Source organism: Danio aesculapii, chromosome 8 (assembly GCF_903798145.1).
Source record: "Danio aesculapii chromosome 8, fDanAes4.1, whole genome shotgun sequence".
In the NCBI taxonomy this organism is placed as follows: domain Eukaryota; kingdom Metazoa; phylum Chordata; class Actinopteri; order Cypriniformes; family Danionidae; genus Danio; species Danio aesculapii.
The window spans coordinates 19,069,918-19,089,143 of record NC_079442.1 but is presented as its reverse complement, the minus strand read 5'-3'; the positions used below and the strand labels follow the sequence as shown (position 1 = coordinate 19,089,143).

The window sequence follows — 19,226 nt, the reverse complement described above, 5'->3', positions numbered from 1 at the left end:
AGGTACAAAATATGTACAACAATTATGAATTAATATTCATTGCATAAGGTCACACTCTTCACACACAAAAAAAAGGAAAAGAAAGTTGTTTTGCAGACCATATTTTTTGCACGCAATTTATTAATGAGAGTCATCAAGTTTTGGTGGGTGTGTTTTTGTCCTTTCGCTTCAATAACACACCTTTGGTTTAGTCTGCCCATCTGGTTATGATCTGTGAGCTGGATTGGCTTTTGTCCATTCTGGTTGGTGGCAGAAACATCAGGCCAGATAAGAGTTTGGCCATCATCAGTATCACCAATGTTTGTCCAATGAGAAAGAAAGTCTTTCATTTCCTTCTGTGTTTCTCTACAGCGCGAACACAGGCAGAGGAAGAGCAGGGATCCACCTGAAGCTCCCCACGTCTGTCTGTCCTCTGGGAATAATATCACTCCACACGCACTGAAGAACGACAAAAATGCTTTTCCGAAGGAAGAACTCCGCGCGGTCCGTTACTTTGTTTACACTTGCTGCTTGCATGGTAAGGATTCACTTGACTTTATTTTATTTCTTTTTTGGAGGTAAATTCTTTAAGTGACCTTGAGAATCATGCTATAAAGTGAGGGAAATGAGGCTGTTTTGTGTTGAAATAGAAAGGGAAGAGTTTTGGTCATTGTTCAGTTGTTTTTTTAAGTTTTATATGCGAGTTAGGAACTGAAAAAAAACTGTCAGAATGCTTGTTTCGCTTTCACAAATAGGAAATTGATTCAAAAGTTAATGAAACATTTCACAGTAATGAGATGTCGAACTATGTGTGGATTTTGAACCTTAATACAACTTCTGTCAGCTTGTGGCGAATAATTAATAGTCTAAAACATTTATACATGAATACATTTTACTCTTTCGTATGGTCTTTTCTAGTGGTTTGTGACTGTTATTAAACTCTGAATCACTTAAAAAAATTTAATTAAATTAAATAAAAGTTGATATTTAAAGTTGGCATACACTATTTTATTGCCATCTGTAGGTTTATTCAATTTTTTTCTGGATTTTTTTAATTGTGACACTTGCAAAAGTCATTAGCAAAAGAATAAAATATCTTTGCATGACACAAAATACATTTATTAATGTAGGGATGCACAATGTATCATTTCAGCATCGATATCTCAATGTAATCATTCCCATTAGCCACATCGCAGGATCTGCAATGTTAATTTTGTATTATAATTCATCATTAGCATGTGTTTTTGAGCACAGTGACTGTATACTGATTTTTAAAAGCATCCAGGCACAAGAAACTGTTCCATTTGTAACTTTATTAACGATCAAAATTTGAATGTATATGTTTTTAATTATTCAATTACTTTACCTGAATACTCTCAGACTCAGAAAAGGACAAAACACGGTTTATTTCAATTATATCTTTTTCTTTATTGTATTTTTATATTGTTTATTAGATTATATGCATATGCACTCACCTACAGAATCATCCCAATCCGTCCAAAATGATCAATTCTTTCCAAATAGAGAAATTCAAGTCAACAGTTGAAGTCAGAATTATTAGCCCCCTGAATTTATTAGTCTCCCTGTTTATTTTTACCCCAATTTCTGTTTAACGGAGAGCAGATTTTTTCAACACATTTCTAAACATAATAGTTTTAATAACTCATTTCTAATAACTGATTTATTTGATCTTTGCCATGATGACAATAAATAATATATTACTAGATATTTTTCAAGACACTTCTGTACAGCTCTAAGTCACATTTAAAGGCTTAACTAGGTTAGTTAACTAGGCAGGTTAGGGTAATTAGGCAAGTTATTGTATAACGATGGTTTGTTCTGTAGACTATCGAAAAAATATAGCTTAAAGGGGTTAATAATATTGACCTTAAATGCTTTTTAAAAATTTTAAACTGCTTTTATTCGAGCTGAAATAAAACATTTAAGACTTTTTCCAGAAGAAAAAATATTATCAGACATACTGTGAAAATTTCTTTGCTCAGCTCTTAATCATCATTTGGGGAATATTTAAAAAAAGAAAAAAAAATCTGCTAATAATTCTTACTTCAACTGTAAAGTATATCACAGAGTAACATAGTATTGCAATGTCAGATTTTTCCAATATCGTGCAGCCCTATTTTAATGTATGTTAGTTTGTGTATTTGTCATTTTTGTGTGAGTTACTTTAGATTTATTAGTAACACTTTAAAATAATGGTCTATTAGTTATTGTTAGTTTACTAACATGAACAAACAATTAGTGATACATTTATTCTGGTATTTTATCATCTTTGTTAATGATAGTAATATTATTTAGGTTAATTAACGTTAGTTAACTCACAGTGCATTACTAATGTTAACAAGCACAGGTTTGGATTTGAATAATTCATTAGTAAATGTTGAACAATTATCAATAAATGCTTTACAAGATTATTCATTCAGAGCTAATGTTACTAAATACATTAACTAATGCAGCATTATTCTAAAGTGGTACCGGTTTATTTGTGGATCTAATTTTCTAAACATGAAACACAAATCCCCTCATTTGTTCACATGTTTCTCACTGTGGAATGTGCGACCTGGAAAGTAAATTAGTTCAGTTTCAAATCATTTTTTTCGAGTTGTTGAGAAAATGTTTAATTTAGTTTGTACATATCTGTTCGGGGGCAGTAATTGATACTTTTATCAAGCAAGAAATGCATTAAACTTATCAAAAAAAGTCTACAAATAATTTAAACAAATTGTTTATTCGAAAATATATCTCAATTAGTGTTTTTTTTAATACATCAAGCAATCTTATGAAGGTTATGAGCCGTCATTTCCACAAACATATTGAACCTTTTCCATATATTTTAACTAATTCAATTCATGGTAATAACAAGAAATGTTTCTTCAGCAGTAGATCAGTGATTTCTGAAGGATCATTTGACAGTGAAGATTAGAGTAATGGTCACTGGAATATTGTGCTATCAAAGAAATAAATTACTTTTATTCATTCATTTATTTTCCTTGGGCTTAGTCCCTTATTTATCAGGGGTCGCCACAGTGGAATGAACCGCCAACTATTCCAGCATATGTTTTATGCAGCAGATGCCCTTCCACCTGCAACCCGGTCCTGGGAAACACCCATACGCTTACATTCGCACACATACACTACGACCAATTTTGTTTACCCAATTCACCTATAGCGCATGTCTTTGGACTGTGGGGGAATACGGAGTACCCGAAGGAAACCCACGCGAACATGGGGAGAACATGCAAACTCCACACCGAAATGAACCAACGACCTTCTTGGTGTGAGACAACAGTGCTAACCACTTAGCCACCATGCCACCAAATAAATTACATTTAAAATACGGCATGTTATAACATCTGTGCAATTCTATATAAATACAGAGAAAAAAACTTGTATAACTTGTGTTTTTCAATACAATAAATGTTTATGAAACTTAAAACAATATTTTTAGCATTAGAAATGTGTACAATTTGTGAGCGAGAGGAACATCTGTCATAATAATAAGACATTATTACCAATCTCAAACCAGTGTGGTCTGACTGCTGTCCGGTTTATTGTTCATATTGACTGATAAAGATTCAGCGATACGGTATAAGACACTTGACTAAACTACAGATTGTGTTATCTCTAATCTATTGCAGGTTCTCACAGGTGCTCAGCATGAACCAGGCTTCTGCGCAATGTATGAGGACTGTGGTCTAAACCCTGCGGTAGAGGGGGCTCTTATCCCCCCGAGAGTTCCCTGTAAGGACTACAGAAGAGCAGTGAATGTGACGGGAGACCACTATGAGCTTCTGAAATCTGTATGTCCAATGCTGGCCAATGGCGATGGCCAAACATTTGCCTGCTGCTCCATCAGGCAACTCACAGCTTTGCAAAACAGCCTGTCGCTCTCCAAAGCCGTTCTGATCCGCTGCCCGTCCTGTGCCGACAACTTTGCGTATCTCCACTGCGCAACGACTTGTAGTCCTGACCAAAGCCAGATATTAAAGGTCACCAAAACGGCCAACATCACGCAACCCACAGGCATTGTGAAAGAAGCCGTGGTGGGTTACGCAGCATATATATCCACGAACTTCTCCGATGCCTCCTTTGACTCCTGCAAAAATGTACGAATTCCATCTACCGGAGGGTTTGCCATTGCCACGATGTGCGGCCGATATGGTGCAGCACTCTGTACGCCACAGCGCTGGTATGATTTCCAGGGCGACTCCAGCAATGGATTGGCTCCACTGGATATTGACTTCAAGCTTTTGCAGGACGATGAGACCTCTGAAGTCCCAGCAGGAGCATTTGCATTTGCAGGACAAGCATTAAAATGTAATGAAGTCACACCTACCGGTGGTGAGGCCTGTTCCTGTCAGGACTGCGTTCAATCCTGTCCGGTGGTGCCAGAACCACCGCCTTTGCCAAAACCATTCATGATTGGCAACCTTGATGGGGTGCTTGTTATCTGCCTCACAGTCTTCTCTTGCTTCCTTTTTCTCTTTCTGTGTTATGTGATTACCGAGTGCACCACTTACTACATGAAGTCGAGGAAAGGTCGGAAGGGGAAAGAGCACCAAGGATCAAAACGCAAATGAGATCAAATTTAAAATCAGCCCTAAAGATGTTTCGTGCTCTGACAAAGCCAGTCTTGCCACTCAGGACTTCCTAGGGTCTCTTTTCCGGTCCTGGGGGACCTTAATGGCACGGTATCCCTACATAGTGCTTCCAGTCTGCCTTGTGATTGTGCTGGTGTTTGCGGTGGGAATAAAGGACATAGAACTGACCACAGATCCTGTTCAGCTCTGGTCGGCACCTGAAAGTCGGGCCATGCGGGAGAAGGCCTTCCACGATGCTCATTTTGATCCATTTTACCGCACCAATCAGCTGATCTTGACAGCTCCAGGCCGGCCCAGCCACTTCTATGACTCCTTACTCTTTGGCAAACAGAACTTCAGTGGCATCATCTCTAAAGGTGATTATTATTTACTTGGGGGTTGAAATTATCAGTGCTACAGCAACACTATTGATACAAATAATAATAATTGTGATTCACAAAAGATTGCTGCAACAGACTAATCATGAAAAGTTCTGAAAGTGTTTCTGTTGATCATTCGGTGTGTCTCAATCATCTCAGTCTCACTCGTTGAGTAGTCAATGCACTGACAGGTAGTCAGCCATTTTAAGGGATGTCTCATTGCCAAAATATTACACATTTGCTCCCTTAAAATTCCCACAATGCATCAAAATCAGGGAGCATAGATGCTCACTATGCTCTCTTAATAAACGTTCTGAAATGCGAAACGTGATTCATGGGAACCAAATAACCAACATAGCAACAAAAGAAAGAAACCGTTATTGATATTTAAACATAAATAAACATAGTTAGAGACGACAGCAAACATTTAATATTTATACGTTATTTGTTGGTATTCATAAATTCCATGAATTTAATTTTGTTATCATGTCAAACTTAGTGTCCCATTATCTGGTGAACCAAATTCGTTACTGTCCTTACCAGTTTCATGTACATGACCTAAGTCATGAGCTAAGGAGCTGATTGAGAAGCACCCATTGGTGGAAAAGTCTTGTCCTGGAGGGCTACTGTCTTTCATCCCCAATCAGAATACTGTGATTGTCTGTAGTTGTCAAGTAATCTTGAAAAAAGAATATACGTGTGTTTGGTTTGGGATGGAATAATCTCTACAGAACAATGACCCTCCCTACTACTGTTGCAAGTCATATTGAAATGGAAACTGCAACAGATTATTTTTTCCATTTTATGATATATGACATTCAGCTTAGTGAGGGTGGGAATCTTTAGGGACTTCACGATCCGATTATGATTCTGGGAGTCATGATTCAGTTCCAAAACAATTCTTGACTTTTTTTCCAATTTCTTCAGCTTCAGAAAAGTTAAAGGTTCGAGAAACCCTTGAGTAGAGCATCAGTTAAGACAACGTTAGCATCTGTCAGCTTTAATTGTGGGGAAAACTGGATAATTTTGAGCTTTTGTCAGCTAATTTCATCTACCGGGTTTAAAATAATTTTTAAGGCAGGATCAAAATCGGTAACGTAGCGCCGATCTGCCTGTCCAGTGATGACGTGTTGGTTTTTCATTATTATTCATAGTTGAGTTTTCTTATCCTATAAGAAGACCCTGTTTCTTAAAATACAGTACATCTTTCCAACTTAATCAGAATAGGTGTTTCTATGGTTTTGTTTATGATTGAAATTACAGTGGTGCCATCTTTGGGAAGCTTTGTTGATTTTATTAACTATGTTATATTCAGCATGAACAAGCTCTGAATATAACGTTGAAACGCCATATTGAAAAGAGCAATCATAAAGAACAAACAGTTCTCATTCCAAAAAGGGAGCACACACCATTCCGATCAGTGTTGGCGGTAATGCATTACAAGTAACGCGAGTTAGGTATCGAGTAAGGTTACGCATTATTATTAAAAAATAAGTAATAATATTTGAGTTACTTTTTTGAAAATGTAATGCGAGTTTAGCTTTTTAAAAATTAAACTGCTGAATTAAAACTAAAGTAGTCACGATGAATCAAACAACCAATAAGAGAGTGTGTTCATTATTTTGAACGCATTGACGAAAAGGAAAAGGGGATTATAGTCTTAATGAACAGTAATTTTACTTAAGACAAATAGTACAAAAGTAACAAACGGATTGCTTTAAACTTTCAACAATCTGTATATACGGCATGTAGAACTAGAGAACGAGTTCTCAGATAAAATTATCCTAAAATATTATTTTCTATGTGTTTTTTTAAAGGTAAATGAAGATGTAGGTTATACAGTGCGTTGTTAATTGCAGAACTCCTCTATTTAAAAAAGAAAAAAAAAAATTCTGAAGGAGATCAAGCCTCAGATACGTAATAAAAAGTAGCGCAAAAGTAACTCAAAAGTAACGTAATGGATTACTTACCATAAAAAGTAACTAAATAATGCAACTAGTTACTTTTTGGGAGAGTAACTCAATATTGTAATGCATTACTTTCAAAGTAACTTTCTCCAACACTGGTTGCGATCTAATTTGAATAAAGAATCGATTGTGAACTTTTGAGAATTAATTTAAAATTGCTTGAGAAAGAATCACGATGCATCGATTAACCAAATTGTTTTCTATAGCTAAGAATAATGGATTATGTAGTGTAGGAACTTGGTTCTAGATGGAGTAGAGGCAAATCTGAATGCAAACTTGAAGTCAATTCGAAGAAAGGCTTTCAGCTAGGAATGTCTAATGTCTATTTTTAATAATTCTTTACATTAGTAGCATGTCAGACGTATAAACATGATCCCCTTGTCAAACTGTAAGATCTACAGTTGTAATAATGTCAGACTGAATGACAAACAGGATGCATAAAAACACAGTCACACACAAGAGTCATCTGGAGTTTGTCATCCTCTTTCCATGACATGTTCAGTAACCCGCATTCTGAAATGATACCAAACAATCTGAAGCATTTATTTTGCATAATAATAAAGGAACAAAACAAAATTGACATTTTTAAGCATTATAGCCAATAGCGGATTGTGATTGTCTGGGTTCATGAATGCAATGGCCAGTCCAGCTTCTTTAATTAAGTAACATAAGTTCTGCCGTTTCACAATGCTCTCATTATCAAGAACATGTAAACTGTTATGTGTTGCTTCATTCATTTTACGTTAGAAATCTAACAGAACCACTGACTAATAATAATCATGCATGTTTTCTGTCTACCTAAATGTCAGATTTCAGTCATTTTAAATATATTATGCATGTATCCACCTTGCAGATTTGATCATAGAGCTGTTGGAACTTCAGCAGAGCATCCAGGCAATCGAGTTCTGGTCAGATGAACTAAACCGTACCGCCAGCCTTAAGGATGTTTGCTATGCACCGCTCAATCCAGACAACCCCTCTTTAACCGACTGCGCTGTCAACAGTCTGCCGCAGTACTTCCAAAATAGTATTGACAACCTGAATGCCAAAGTGAACATGACAGAGCTTGGTGTGACTAAGGAAGTGGATTGGCGCGACCATTTCATCTACTGTGTTAAGTAAGTCAGATTCATGTCTGTAGTTACTGCATTCAATTATGAGCATTTTTCAACTTTTGTTTATTTTTTTGAACATATTTTTGTTTGTATCACCTTTTCATGTTTGCATGTAGACTTTCTATAGAATATATAGAGGGCAAAAAATATTTATTTATTTATTGGGAGGAGGAGGGTATACATATTTGGTGTTTGAGTGTTGCTTCGTGTTTTTATCATACTGTAAATTGTGCCCAACTAAAACGCACACAAAAGTCTGAATTAATTGCCTCAAAGAGATTAATTGTTATGCCAGTATTTTGTATTCAGTACTGAAGCTTTTTGAGTGAGCCATTCATTTGAATCACTTGCTCATAAATAGGTTAAAAATTCACTCAAGGACAAAATAACAACTGGTTTGATTTGGGTTTTAATATGTTATTTGGCTGGTCTACTATTAATGATACGCTAGACTTGTACTACAAAAGCTTAATACTTTAAGGTTGGGTATCGATCCAGATGTCCCATCTCAGTTTGATTCTCATTCGCAAGTGGTCTTTCCATTTGATCAAATTTTTAAATTCATTTTTTATTTTTGATTAAATTAATATAGATCTAAATCACAAATGGGGCTAATGCTTTCTAAAATGAGCAATGAACATCTGTTTACAAATGATGAACTGATTAAAAGAAATTAAGAGCCACTGAACTGTATATTAAACTTTGAGGACAACAAACACTTAATAAACAAGTACACTTCATTTAACACATATTATACACACACTGTAGACCTCATCTTTTTAAAAGGACACTTTATACTGTATAACTTGTTTATATACTGCCCACCTTATACACAACTCCTTTAAGGGACATGAACCCCCTTTAGTTGAAGTCTACCTCAGAATTAAAAAAAAAAAATGCTTCATGATGGGCATGGAGCGCTGCGAGCAGCGGGAGGAGTGGGTGTGGCCGGCAGAGCAGAGTAAAAAGAGGGGAGTGAACAACTGTCAGTCAGCTCACAAAATGAGACACAAACCGTGAGGAGACCAATGATTTTATCGATTTTATCGCAGTTAAACTGCAAGGAATCAAACATTAAGCAATTTAATGCCCTTATATGTTATTCATAATTTCACATAGGCCTACACATAACCACAAGTTGTTATACCATTATAAAGATAATTATCTTTATATCAACACTATAAACGAGGAGGACTTCTCTCCTCCTGAATCCCCAGGTCTGAATGCAGACACACTGGACAGCAGTGTAGGAGGCCTCTTGCCCTATCTATTTCAACCATTAGACCTGCCAGTAATCTGGAGGCTTTTAAACATAGGCGAACACAGCAGCATGGATATAGGCTATGTGTCTGAATGGTAACGAACTCAACTGATAAAAGACAAAGTCCGATGTTCTCCAATTCTCCTACAGCTCTCCCAACAAAAATGCTTGCTGCAAACCAACAGCTTTTGCTGGATCGGCCCTGACAGCATCACAGGGGAAAGCATGCAACAAACCTCGTGGATCATGGAAACAAACACATACGACCCTTCATGATTGGCTAAATACTGCGTGCCATGCACGGACACAGTCTCACAGCTTGGCAGGTCTGCCTTACCTTCGGAAAGCACATGCTCTCATGAATAATTAAGAAACAGTGTCTTCTCATAGGATAAGAAAACTCAACTATGAATAATAATGAGAAACCAACACGTCATCACTGGACAGGCAGATCGGCACTACGTTACCGGTTTTGATCCTTAAAAATTATTTTAAACCCGGAAGATGAAATTAGCTGACAAAAGCTCAAAATTATCCAGTTTTCCCCACAATTAAAGCTGACAGATGCTAACATTGTCTTAACTGATGCTCTACTCAAGGGTTTCTTGAACCTTTAACTTTTATGATTTTGACTAACGGGATGCCGTGCATCTTTTGCGAAGCTACTTTGAAACGATAATTATTGTGAAAAGTAATATATAAGTAATTTGATTGAACTGAATTAACCTGAATTAAACTTCTTTTTCCAGGGCACACATGTACAAAACTCAATTTCAAATGCATAGAACAGAATATGAATAAGAATTTCGAAGTGGTCTCTTTTTTTTCTATTACTGTCTGTGTGTAGGTACTGTGTTTTAATTGTTACATACTGGATTTGTCTGCTATGCATATTCAGATTTAACTTCTCACTGGCTCCTATATACTGTAGCATGCTTTTTAGGAGAGAATCATTGAATTATTCACTCAGCCATATTGCTTGTTCCATTCATACAATACCCTTGTTTACTAAACTGTCGTATAAAAACCTAATTTCATAACTATATTCTGCTTGCCACAGCTCCCCGTTATCATTTAAAGACATCACAGCTCTCGGCATGAGTTGTATGTCCGACTACGGAGGCCCTGTGTTCCCCTTCCTGGCTGTCGGAGGATATGATAGTAAGAAACAAAACTATCCGTTTGCATCTGTCCATTGCTTTTAAACCCTCACGGAACTGACTTTGGCTTTTATATTTTCAGATGAAGATTACACCACTGCTGAGGCCCTGATCCTCACTTTTTCCCTGAACAACTATGCACGAACCGACATTAAATTTAAGGTGGTTGAAGAGTGGGAAAACAGGTTTCTTAAAATCGTCCAGGAGTATCAGAAAAACTCAACTACAAACTTCACATTTGCTTACATGGCTGAGGTGAGACTATGTCGCAGGTTGATTTTATGATGTAATGTAAAGTGCCCCTATTATGGCTTTTTGAAAATGACCATGCGGTAACACGGTAAGGCCGGGCATACACTGATGAAAATCGCTAGCAATGTTAAGCCAAAGCTCTTGATTCATGTACACACACTATCTAATTTTTCAGCAATAGCTTGACTGCTCACACTGTGTGTATGACATCAACACATAACATTTTGTTTAATGGTGATTAGCAAACCAGTATGTGGTGTATTTACGCCACCTAATGGAAAGAGTGTAAAGCAAGTTGTTGTTTTGTCCCCACTGATTAGATCTGTATCTTACTAATATATGAACAGAATATCACACTCTTTCAATTGTTTCTGTGCGTTTTGCACCTGTATGCCCGACTTAAGACAGCTCTAAGTGGATGAAAACTTCCACCTGAAGTTTAAATCTGAAAACGCACAGTGTTTAAGTTATTGATCCTCAAAAAAAGAAAGAAAAAGAGTCGCCTCAAAGTCGTTAATATGATTCATCATCCAAATGGATCTTTAACTAGAAAACTCATTCATTCATTTTCTTTTCGGCTTAGTCCCTTATTAATCTGGGGTCGCAACAGCGGAATGAACCGCCAACTTATCCAACATATGTTCTGCACAGCAAATGCCCTTCCAGCTGCAACCCATCACTGGGAAACATCCATACACACTCTTTCACACATACACACACTACAGACAATTTAGCCAACCCAATTCACCTGTACCACATGTTTTTGGACTTCTGGGGGAAACCGGAGCCACCGGAGGAAACCTACGCGAACACGGGGAGAACATGCAAACTCCACACAGAAAGTGACATTCTTGCTGTGAGGCGATTGTGTTACCCACTGCACCACCGTGCTGCCTTAACTCTAGAATAGTCTAAAAAAAAAAATGACCTCATCATTTACCCACCCTCAAATCATTTAAAGAGCCCATATTATACATGAAATAGGGTCATATTTAGGTTGTAAGGGTCTCCAACAACAGTTTAATATGCATGCAAGGTCAAAAAACACTTTCATGGTCTTATAATCTGCATTTATTTTTACCTAATTATCCCAACGACTCTCATATGAATCGTTCAGCGATTCATTTGTACCCAAACCCGTCCTTAGCGCGAAGCTAATCTGCGCTGATTGGACCGATGACAGCCTGTTGTGATTGGTCGAAACTGACAGCCTTCAGCGCGAGACAGAGTGAAATGCCCAGCAGCTAATCAACAATTTAAAAGTAGTCACAGTGCATACACGCTTTATAGTGTAAGGTGTGGATTTTGGCTGCCAGTGGGTGAATGTAAATACAGACGATGGACTTAAAAAAACAGACGACAAACTATTTTATTGAGCAAAAACTCCAAGAACTGGCGAGGAGCCCATCACAGTCTACCTGCTCTTTTCACACAGACGCACACACAAACACCTCCTACTCCTTCTTGGAAGACATAACACCAATAGAGAGGGGGACGCCTGCGACACCTCCCTCACCACCCGCGTCCTGAGTTATATCTGCGACACCCCCTGTCCTCACTTTGCTAACGGGTCACTTTTGTTTTCACTTTCGGGTTGAGGGCGAGGTGATCGTCCTTAACCTAGAGCGGCAGTTCAGCTTGCTGAACCGGCCCTGCGCAACACACGCAACACACACACGCAACACACACACACACACACAACCCTCACCGTTCGCCTAGACTAGAGCGCCAGTTCAGCTTGCTGGGTGCAATTTAGACAGCTCCCTTGAACCTGAGCTGAAATATTTTGAAACTTGACCGTTGCATGTGTGTAGGAACAGCTGACGATCCGTGAACAAAGCGAAACACGTCACGTTTTCAACGTGGCTTTACACGCGATATGAGAAAATAAAGAGTTAACCAGATACAGTACACGCGGTTACAAGTAACAAAACACAACTAAATGCATCATTTGCAAGGTAGAGTAAACGAGGCAACAACTTTAATCGCGCGTACTTACACTTGTGAAATGGGGGAAGAAACTGATCCATGATGCACTGATCCATGTTCTGACAGTCTTTACTGATCCTTCCTTTTACAAACCGATAAAGTCTTCTTTTTAAGCATATAGTTTCCAGAAGGACTCTGGGTTATAATGCTGAGCTTCCATCTTTGAGTAGGCTGTCAATAGTATCCATCTGCACAGCCTGACTTCATTCCACCGGTGTCTGTGTGTGTGTGTGTGTGTGTGTGTGTGTGTGTGTGTGTGTGCGTGTGTGTGTGTGTGTGTGTGTGTTTGTGTGTGTGGGGCTTTTTTTCTGTGTTAGTGGGCGGGCCGCAGGTTTCAAATCTCCCGGGTTTGCGCACAACTACTTATGTTTCGTAGCTGCGTCATCACGAAACACCTAATGACTCGTTATCAAGACGACTCGTTTGAAGCACTATGAGTCGACTCCTTTATAGATGAATCAATAGTTTTAAACACTGTACACTTACAGATTTAAGCATTAGCTGGATATTTCACTTCACTTAGAGCTATGTTACACACTACATGGAAGGGCATTTTCAAAAACCCATAATATGGGCTCTTTAGTATATTTCTTTCAAAAACACATCGGAAGAAAATTGCACATCAGAAGCAAGGAGAAGAGTTAAAACTACTACTATGTGTGTCTAACAGAAAAAAGATAGAGGCTTGAGGTTGAGTAAATTATGGGGTAATTTCCATTTTTGCATGAACTATTCGTATACCTCTTTTTAGCTTTAAAATTTACATCCCTCCCCTGCCATCCAAAGCCATACTTCCTTATGTCATCACAAGATCATGTCATTCACCAAAAATATTTTTCAATATTTCTTAGTCTTATTCCTTACCCACAATATAAAATACATGTAAATACATTTAGATCATTTACTTTCATCATTACTATTGGAATGTAAAGAGACTTTCAACCAGCACAACAAAAAAATATGGTTCACCCTAATCCTCAACACCAGGGATGTAGCAACCGGGGTGACGGTGGGATCCGTCCCCCTCACTTTTAGAGACAGACTATTTAGAAACAGGTGATTAATAGTTTAATGAACATACGATCTCATACAGCTGTCCCCCCACTTTTAAAATGTTCGCTACGCCCCTGCTCAACACTGTCTTCCAAACCTGTTTGAGTGTCTGTCTTCTGTTTAACACAAGAGAAGGTACTGTATTTCAGAAAATGTTGGAAAGTGGTGGCCATTGACTTCCATAGAATGTGATTTTTTCCCTACTATGGATGTCAATGGCTACTGGTTGCCAATGGTTAAAACATTTATTTAAAAAAATGGTCTGAAACCACATTGAGTGAATTTTTCATGAATTTTGGATGAAATATTCCTTTAAGCTGTGACTTATGAAAACTTTTTCTGGGTCCAAGGCTCTGCTCATTTGATTTGCGAAAACGTTCTTAGTATTTATGGCCACTGTTTAGTCATTTCACACATTAAAATGAATCCTTTACAAGATCATGGTGTTCACTACAGTCTCTAGACTTGCTACCAATATTTAATGATTTATAAATGATGAAACACTGTTTGACCTGTATCTTAATTAATATTATATATAACAAAAATAAAAGATAATATATACATTTGATCAACCCTATAATGCTTCATACCATTGTGAACACATGATCGGACCCAAGGCAATACAGTAAAATATTCAGTCAGTGGTCTGAAACCGCAAATCCAGTGTACTGTAAGTGATCACCTTTTATGAAAAACAGTTGTTTGTATAAAAATATAGCCTAAAAGTAAATGAAAAATAAGTAAAACGGAAGCGTGCTTATTTATCATACAACCTATTGTTCAATGTATAATTCGCACATTGATTGTTAACGTATATTAGTACTATTAACTTTTACCAGAAACCGATGAGTAAAGTCAGTCTTAAAAAGCAGATGGTCAATCAGAGATGGTTATCTGTTTCATAATGAAACTGTGTGGTGATTTCCAGAGGTCTTTGGAGGATGAGATTAACAGAACAACAGCGGAGGATATCCCCATATTCATGATAAGCTATGCTGTCATCTTCCTCTACATCGCCGTGGCTCTTGGGGAATATTCATCCTGCAAGCGTATCCTGGTGAGTAACGGCGTGGTTAATGGCTTACTGGGAATTTCCTCATTTCCGATAAGAGAATAATAGAAGAAGTATTCGTTCTCTCAACATAAAGGCCCAATGAAAACTCCAGTGTGTCTTGATTGAAGCGCATTCTTGAAATCATTCTGTATATAAAATAATTATAGATTTATTTCATTATTTATTCTATATTTATGCATTGTAGTATTAATCAAGCCTGAAATTATTCACACCCCTGGCAAATTCTGACTTAAAGTTACTTTTATTCAACCAGCAAGTTTTTTTATTTTTATTTTTTGGTTCAGAAATGACAACGGCTTCTCCCAAAATATAATAAGACAATGTACAAAAGGCATTATTGTGAAAAGCCAATTCTTAGCTTTTATTTACATTTGAACAAAAATTTGAAGTTAGAATTTAGGTATGAATAATTGGGCTTGACTGTAAGTATTACTTAATTTTTTAGGTTTTATTTGTATCAGAATAGATTTATTTAAAGTTAATATTAATACAGATGAAACTTTTATACATTTTTCAATTATTTTCAATTACTATTATTTATTTTTTATTTCTACAATATATGTTTCAACACATATTTAAACATAGTAAATAAAATTACTAATTTAGAGTGTCTTTGCTATGAAAACAGTACATAATGTTTACTAGTTATTTTGAAAGATAGCAGTATTTCTAATCCTGGCAGATCGCTGGCAAACACACAGACCGTATAGAACTACAAATCTGCCATTATATGGACTACAAGATCCAGTCATGCACTGCACAAACACACCGGTTCCTAATCCTGGCCGAGTCTTCTGTAATGTTAAGGGACGCAGGACAAAGGGAGTGCGGAACCAAACGTCGTAATGTTATACTGATTGTGAACATAACAACGTGTTTTCTATGCCTTGCCTTGACTCCAGTGTTTGAGCCTTGCTTTGTTTTGTTTGTTTTATGTTGTCTTCTGTAAACATATGTTTGCCCATGTTGACTGTTGCTTGCCTGACCATTCTGTTTAATAAACCTGCGATTGGATCAGCACTCCTTTTGTCCAGTTACCCTTCACATTACAGAAGACTCGGCCAGGGTTAGGAACCGGTGTGTTTGTGCAGTGCATGATGGGATTTTGTAGTCCATATAATGGTGGATTTGTAGTTCTATGCGGTCTGTGTGTTTACCAGCGATCTGCCAGGATTAGATCACTGGTGATTGTGACAAAAGGCTTAACTAGGTTATTTATGTTAACTAGGGAAGTTAGGTTAATTAAGTTATTGGACAACAATGGTTTGTCCTGTAGCCAATCAGTGAATCAGGAATTCTTTGTGTTCCTGACTTGTTTTCAATGAATTGTATACCACTGGTCTTGTTGGACAAATACATGTTTACTAATGCTGCTTTAACACAACATGGTTATATTTTTGCAGGTAGACTCCAAGTTCCTGGTGGGCCTGGGTGGAATTCTGGTGGTCGGCTGCTCTGTCATAGCCTCAATGGGTTTCTATGCCTGGATTGGTGTGGCGTCCTCACTGGTCATTCTGCAAGTGGTGCCCTTCCTTGTACTGGCTGTGGGAGCTGATAACATCTTCATTTTTGTTCTGGAGTATCAGGTATGTTGAGTTATTGCTCTTTTTATTCAGAAGGTTATTTATTACAGTAGTATCAAATTATGCAATAAGCCACAAGAAGGCATGGTTTATAGTGAATGTATAACGCTATGGGGCATTGTTACTGTAGGTTTGCATCGAGGCATATAATTAATCACATTCAAAAATAAGTTAAAATAGAAAAAAAAAATTTATGACAATAATGTTTCTATATTTTGTTATGTGTTTATATTATATTATATTATATTATATTATATTATATTATATTATATTATATTATATTATATTATATTATATTATATCATTTTAATTATATTATATTATATTATATTATATTATATTATATTATATTATATTATATTATATTATATTATATCATTTTAATTATATTATATTATATTATATTATATTATATTATATTATATTATATTATATTATATTATATTATATCATTTTAATTATATTATATTATATTATATTATATTATATTATATCATTTTAATTATATTATATTATATTATATAATTTTAATTATATTATATTGTATTATATCGTTTTAATTATATTATATTATATTATATTATATTATATTATATTATATCATTTTAATTATATTATATTGTATTATATCGTTTTAATTATATTATATTATATTATATTATATTATATTATATTATATTATATTATATTATATTATATTATATTATATTATATTATATTATATTATATTATATTATATTAAACTTATTCTGTCTTGTTGAGTATGAAAAAAAATCTTACCAACCTCAAATAGGGCCCTAAAAATCTGATTCAAAATAAAATTATGCCAGTTTAGATTTTTCTGAATTTTATTTATTTATATTTAATATTTTTCTGCATTTGTTTTAATAGTTAAAATCAGTTCTAGATGGAAAAGCACGTCATGCTTATTAAAATCATTCATTTTATTCAGTTTAACTATTATTATTTAAAATGAAAACTTGTTTAAAATGTTCAGAATAAAATAAATAGATAGTAATTTTTAAAAAAGTCCTCATAATTATTTTTTCTTTGTGCTTTTATGGAAACGTTTCATTAACTGCACTGTAGGTCTAAATTATCTAAATAAAAAATATTTCTAGAATTTTTTTAAAATTACATTATGTCTCATTACCAATGACGTCTTCATAAACCATGCTTTCTTTGTGTCTGTCCTGTGTTTCTTCTTGATCAGAGAGATGTGCGCAGACCAGGAGAGCAGCTGGAGCAACAGATCGGCAGAGTTCTCGGAAACGTGGCTCCTAGCATGCTGCTCTGCAGTTTGTCTGAATCTGTTTGTTTCTTCCTAGGTAAGAATCACCTACTCATATTAAACTCTGCCACCCCATAAAACGCGTTCTCGTTTCATCACACAGCAGATCGCAGTTATTTTAAATTAAACAAATATAACATCAAAAAGTTTAAATTGAGTGGGTTTTTAAACTCTAGGATAGGTTTAGGGTAGGCTTTATTGTCCTTACATATCATGTCTTTTCCACGCTTAAGTTCAGTATTTCAAATGGAGGCATATAGCAAGCAGACACAAATATAGAGTGATGTTGCAGCACAATTGTGTTATGCATGCAGAGAGAATTGCGAATGTTTTTTCAGACATGCCTACTGTAAATCGAAGAAAGTTTATAACATCTCCACTTTTCAGAAATCCACAAGTTCATCACGCATCATGTGACAAATCCCAACCAATCAGCTTCACCCTGTTTATGTATTATACTAAAGCTTGGTATACACCAAGCTTTTTTCACTTGGTGTAAACGACCTCTAATTAGTGTAGATACCATATTTCCCTATTTGTTGCTGGTGTAAATAGAATCGACCTCTAAGAAATGTTGTGTAAATAGCACCTATTGCTGTAAATAGTAATGCAAAGACAAAAGACACTCAAAAAAGTCAATAAGCCAATTGCTCTATTAGCAAAATACAAATATGTATTAAGGAAAAGACTGGAACAAGTTTAGTTCTGTTAAATGATTCATTCTAGCTGTTTGAAACAAAATGAAGAAATAATTAAATGAATTAGATGAGAACTTGTTGATTCAATGATATTTAAGCTCTTTATATGAACGACTCTCTCTGGTGAGTTACTGTGCACCTTTATCACAGTATGGCGATATGCATCTATAAGCTGGTTCGCATACCCACCAATAAAACTGCATAAGAAGAAGTCACTTCACATGCTTAGCTTAACAGACTGAACTTTTGGAATTCTGCAGTTGTGGTGTGCCACATATATATAGACAACTTATTCTTGGCACAAGTAACTTGGAGACAAAAACAAAAATGCTCTTGGAGCTCCTTTTGCATGTTGACGACTTAATTTTTGCACTGTTCACTTCAAACAAGCTACTGGAGCGTGAACACTGAGCTTTAACAAGACTGATGTAGTGATTGAATAAAGAAGATGCGCAGTTGTAACTGGACAGAAGCTCTCCTAGTCAGCGGTTATGACACTGTTCCTTTAAATAGGGTGCCAGAGCAAGTAAGCTCGGAGTGGAACACTCACTGATGCTCAGTACAGCTTTTTTTTTGTAATTGGTATTTTATTAAATACCATTGTTTTCTTCTGTGTTATTATTTTACAGCTTTAAAAAGTTATTTACGAATGCTGTTGTTATAATTTTATGTTTATTTGCGTATTGTATAAATGTTAGTTTTTTGTCTAATGCCATGGTTGAACTTAACTGCCAAAAAGATACTTTGAGACACATTGTGAGTTTGTGAGGCAATATAAATAGCTTTATTAGTAATTTGGTGAAATCACAGCACGCTGGCTGCAAG

The 19,226-nt window shown here is 35.9% G+C and overlaps 1 protein-coding gene across 1 annotated transcript in view; it reads left to right on the top strand.

The window, feature by feature from the left end:
• Nucleotides 1–315: 315 nt before the first annotated feature.
• The window catches only part of npc1l1 (NPC1-like 1), a 37,645-nt gene continuing 18,734 nt past the window's right edge, over nucleotides 316–19,226 (top strand). Inside the window, 9 exon segments of the mRNA XM_056463371.1 lie at nucleotides 316–517; nucleotides 3,636–4,553; nucleotides 4,555–4,954; nucleotides 7,778–8,042; nucleotides 10,361–10,461; nucleotides 10,543–10,715; nucleotides 14,683–14,811; nucleotides 16,233–16,415; nucleotides 17,626–17,740. Of these exon segments, the coding sequence (XP_056319346.1) occupies nucleotides 455–517; nucleotides 3,636–4,553; nucleotides 4,555–4,954; nucleotides 7,778–8,042; nucleotides 10,361–10,461; nucleotides 10,543–10,715; nucleotides 14,683–14,811; nucleotides 16,233–16,415; nucleotides 17,626–17,740 (2,347 nt within the window). The 5' untranslated portion in view covers nucleotides 316–454.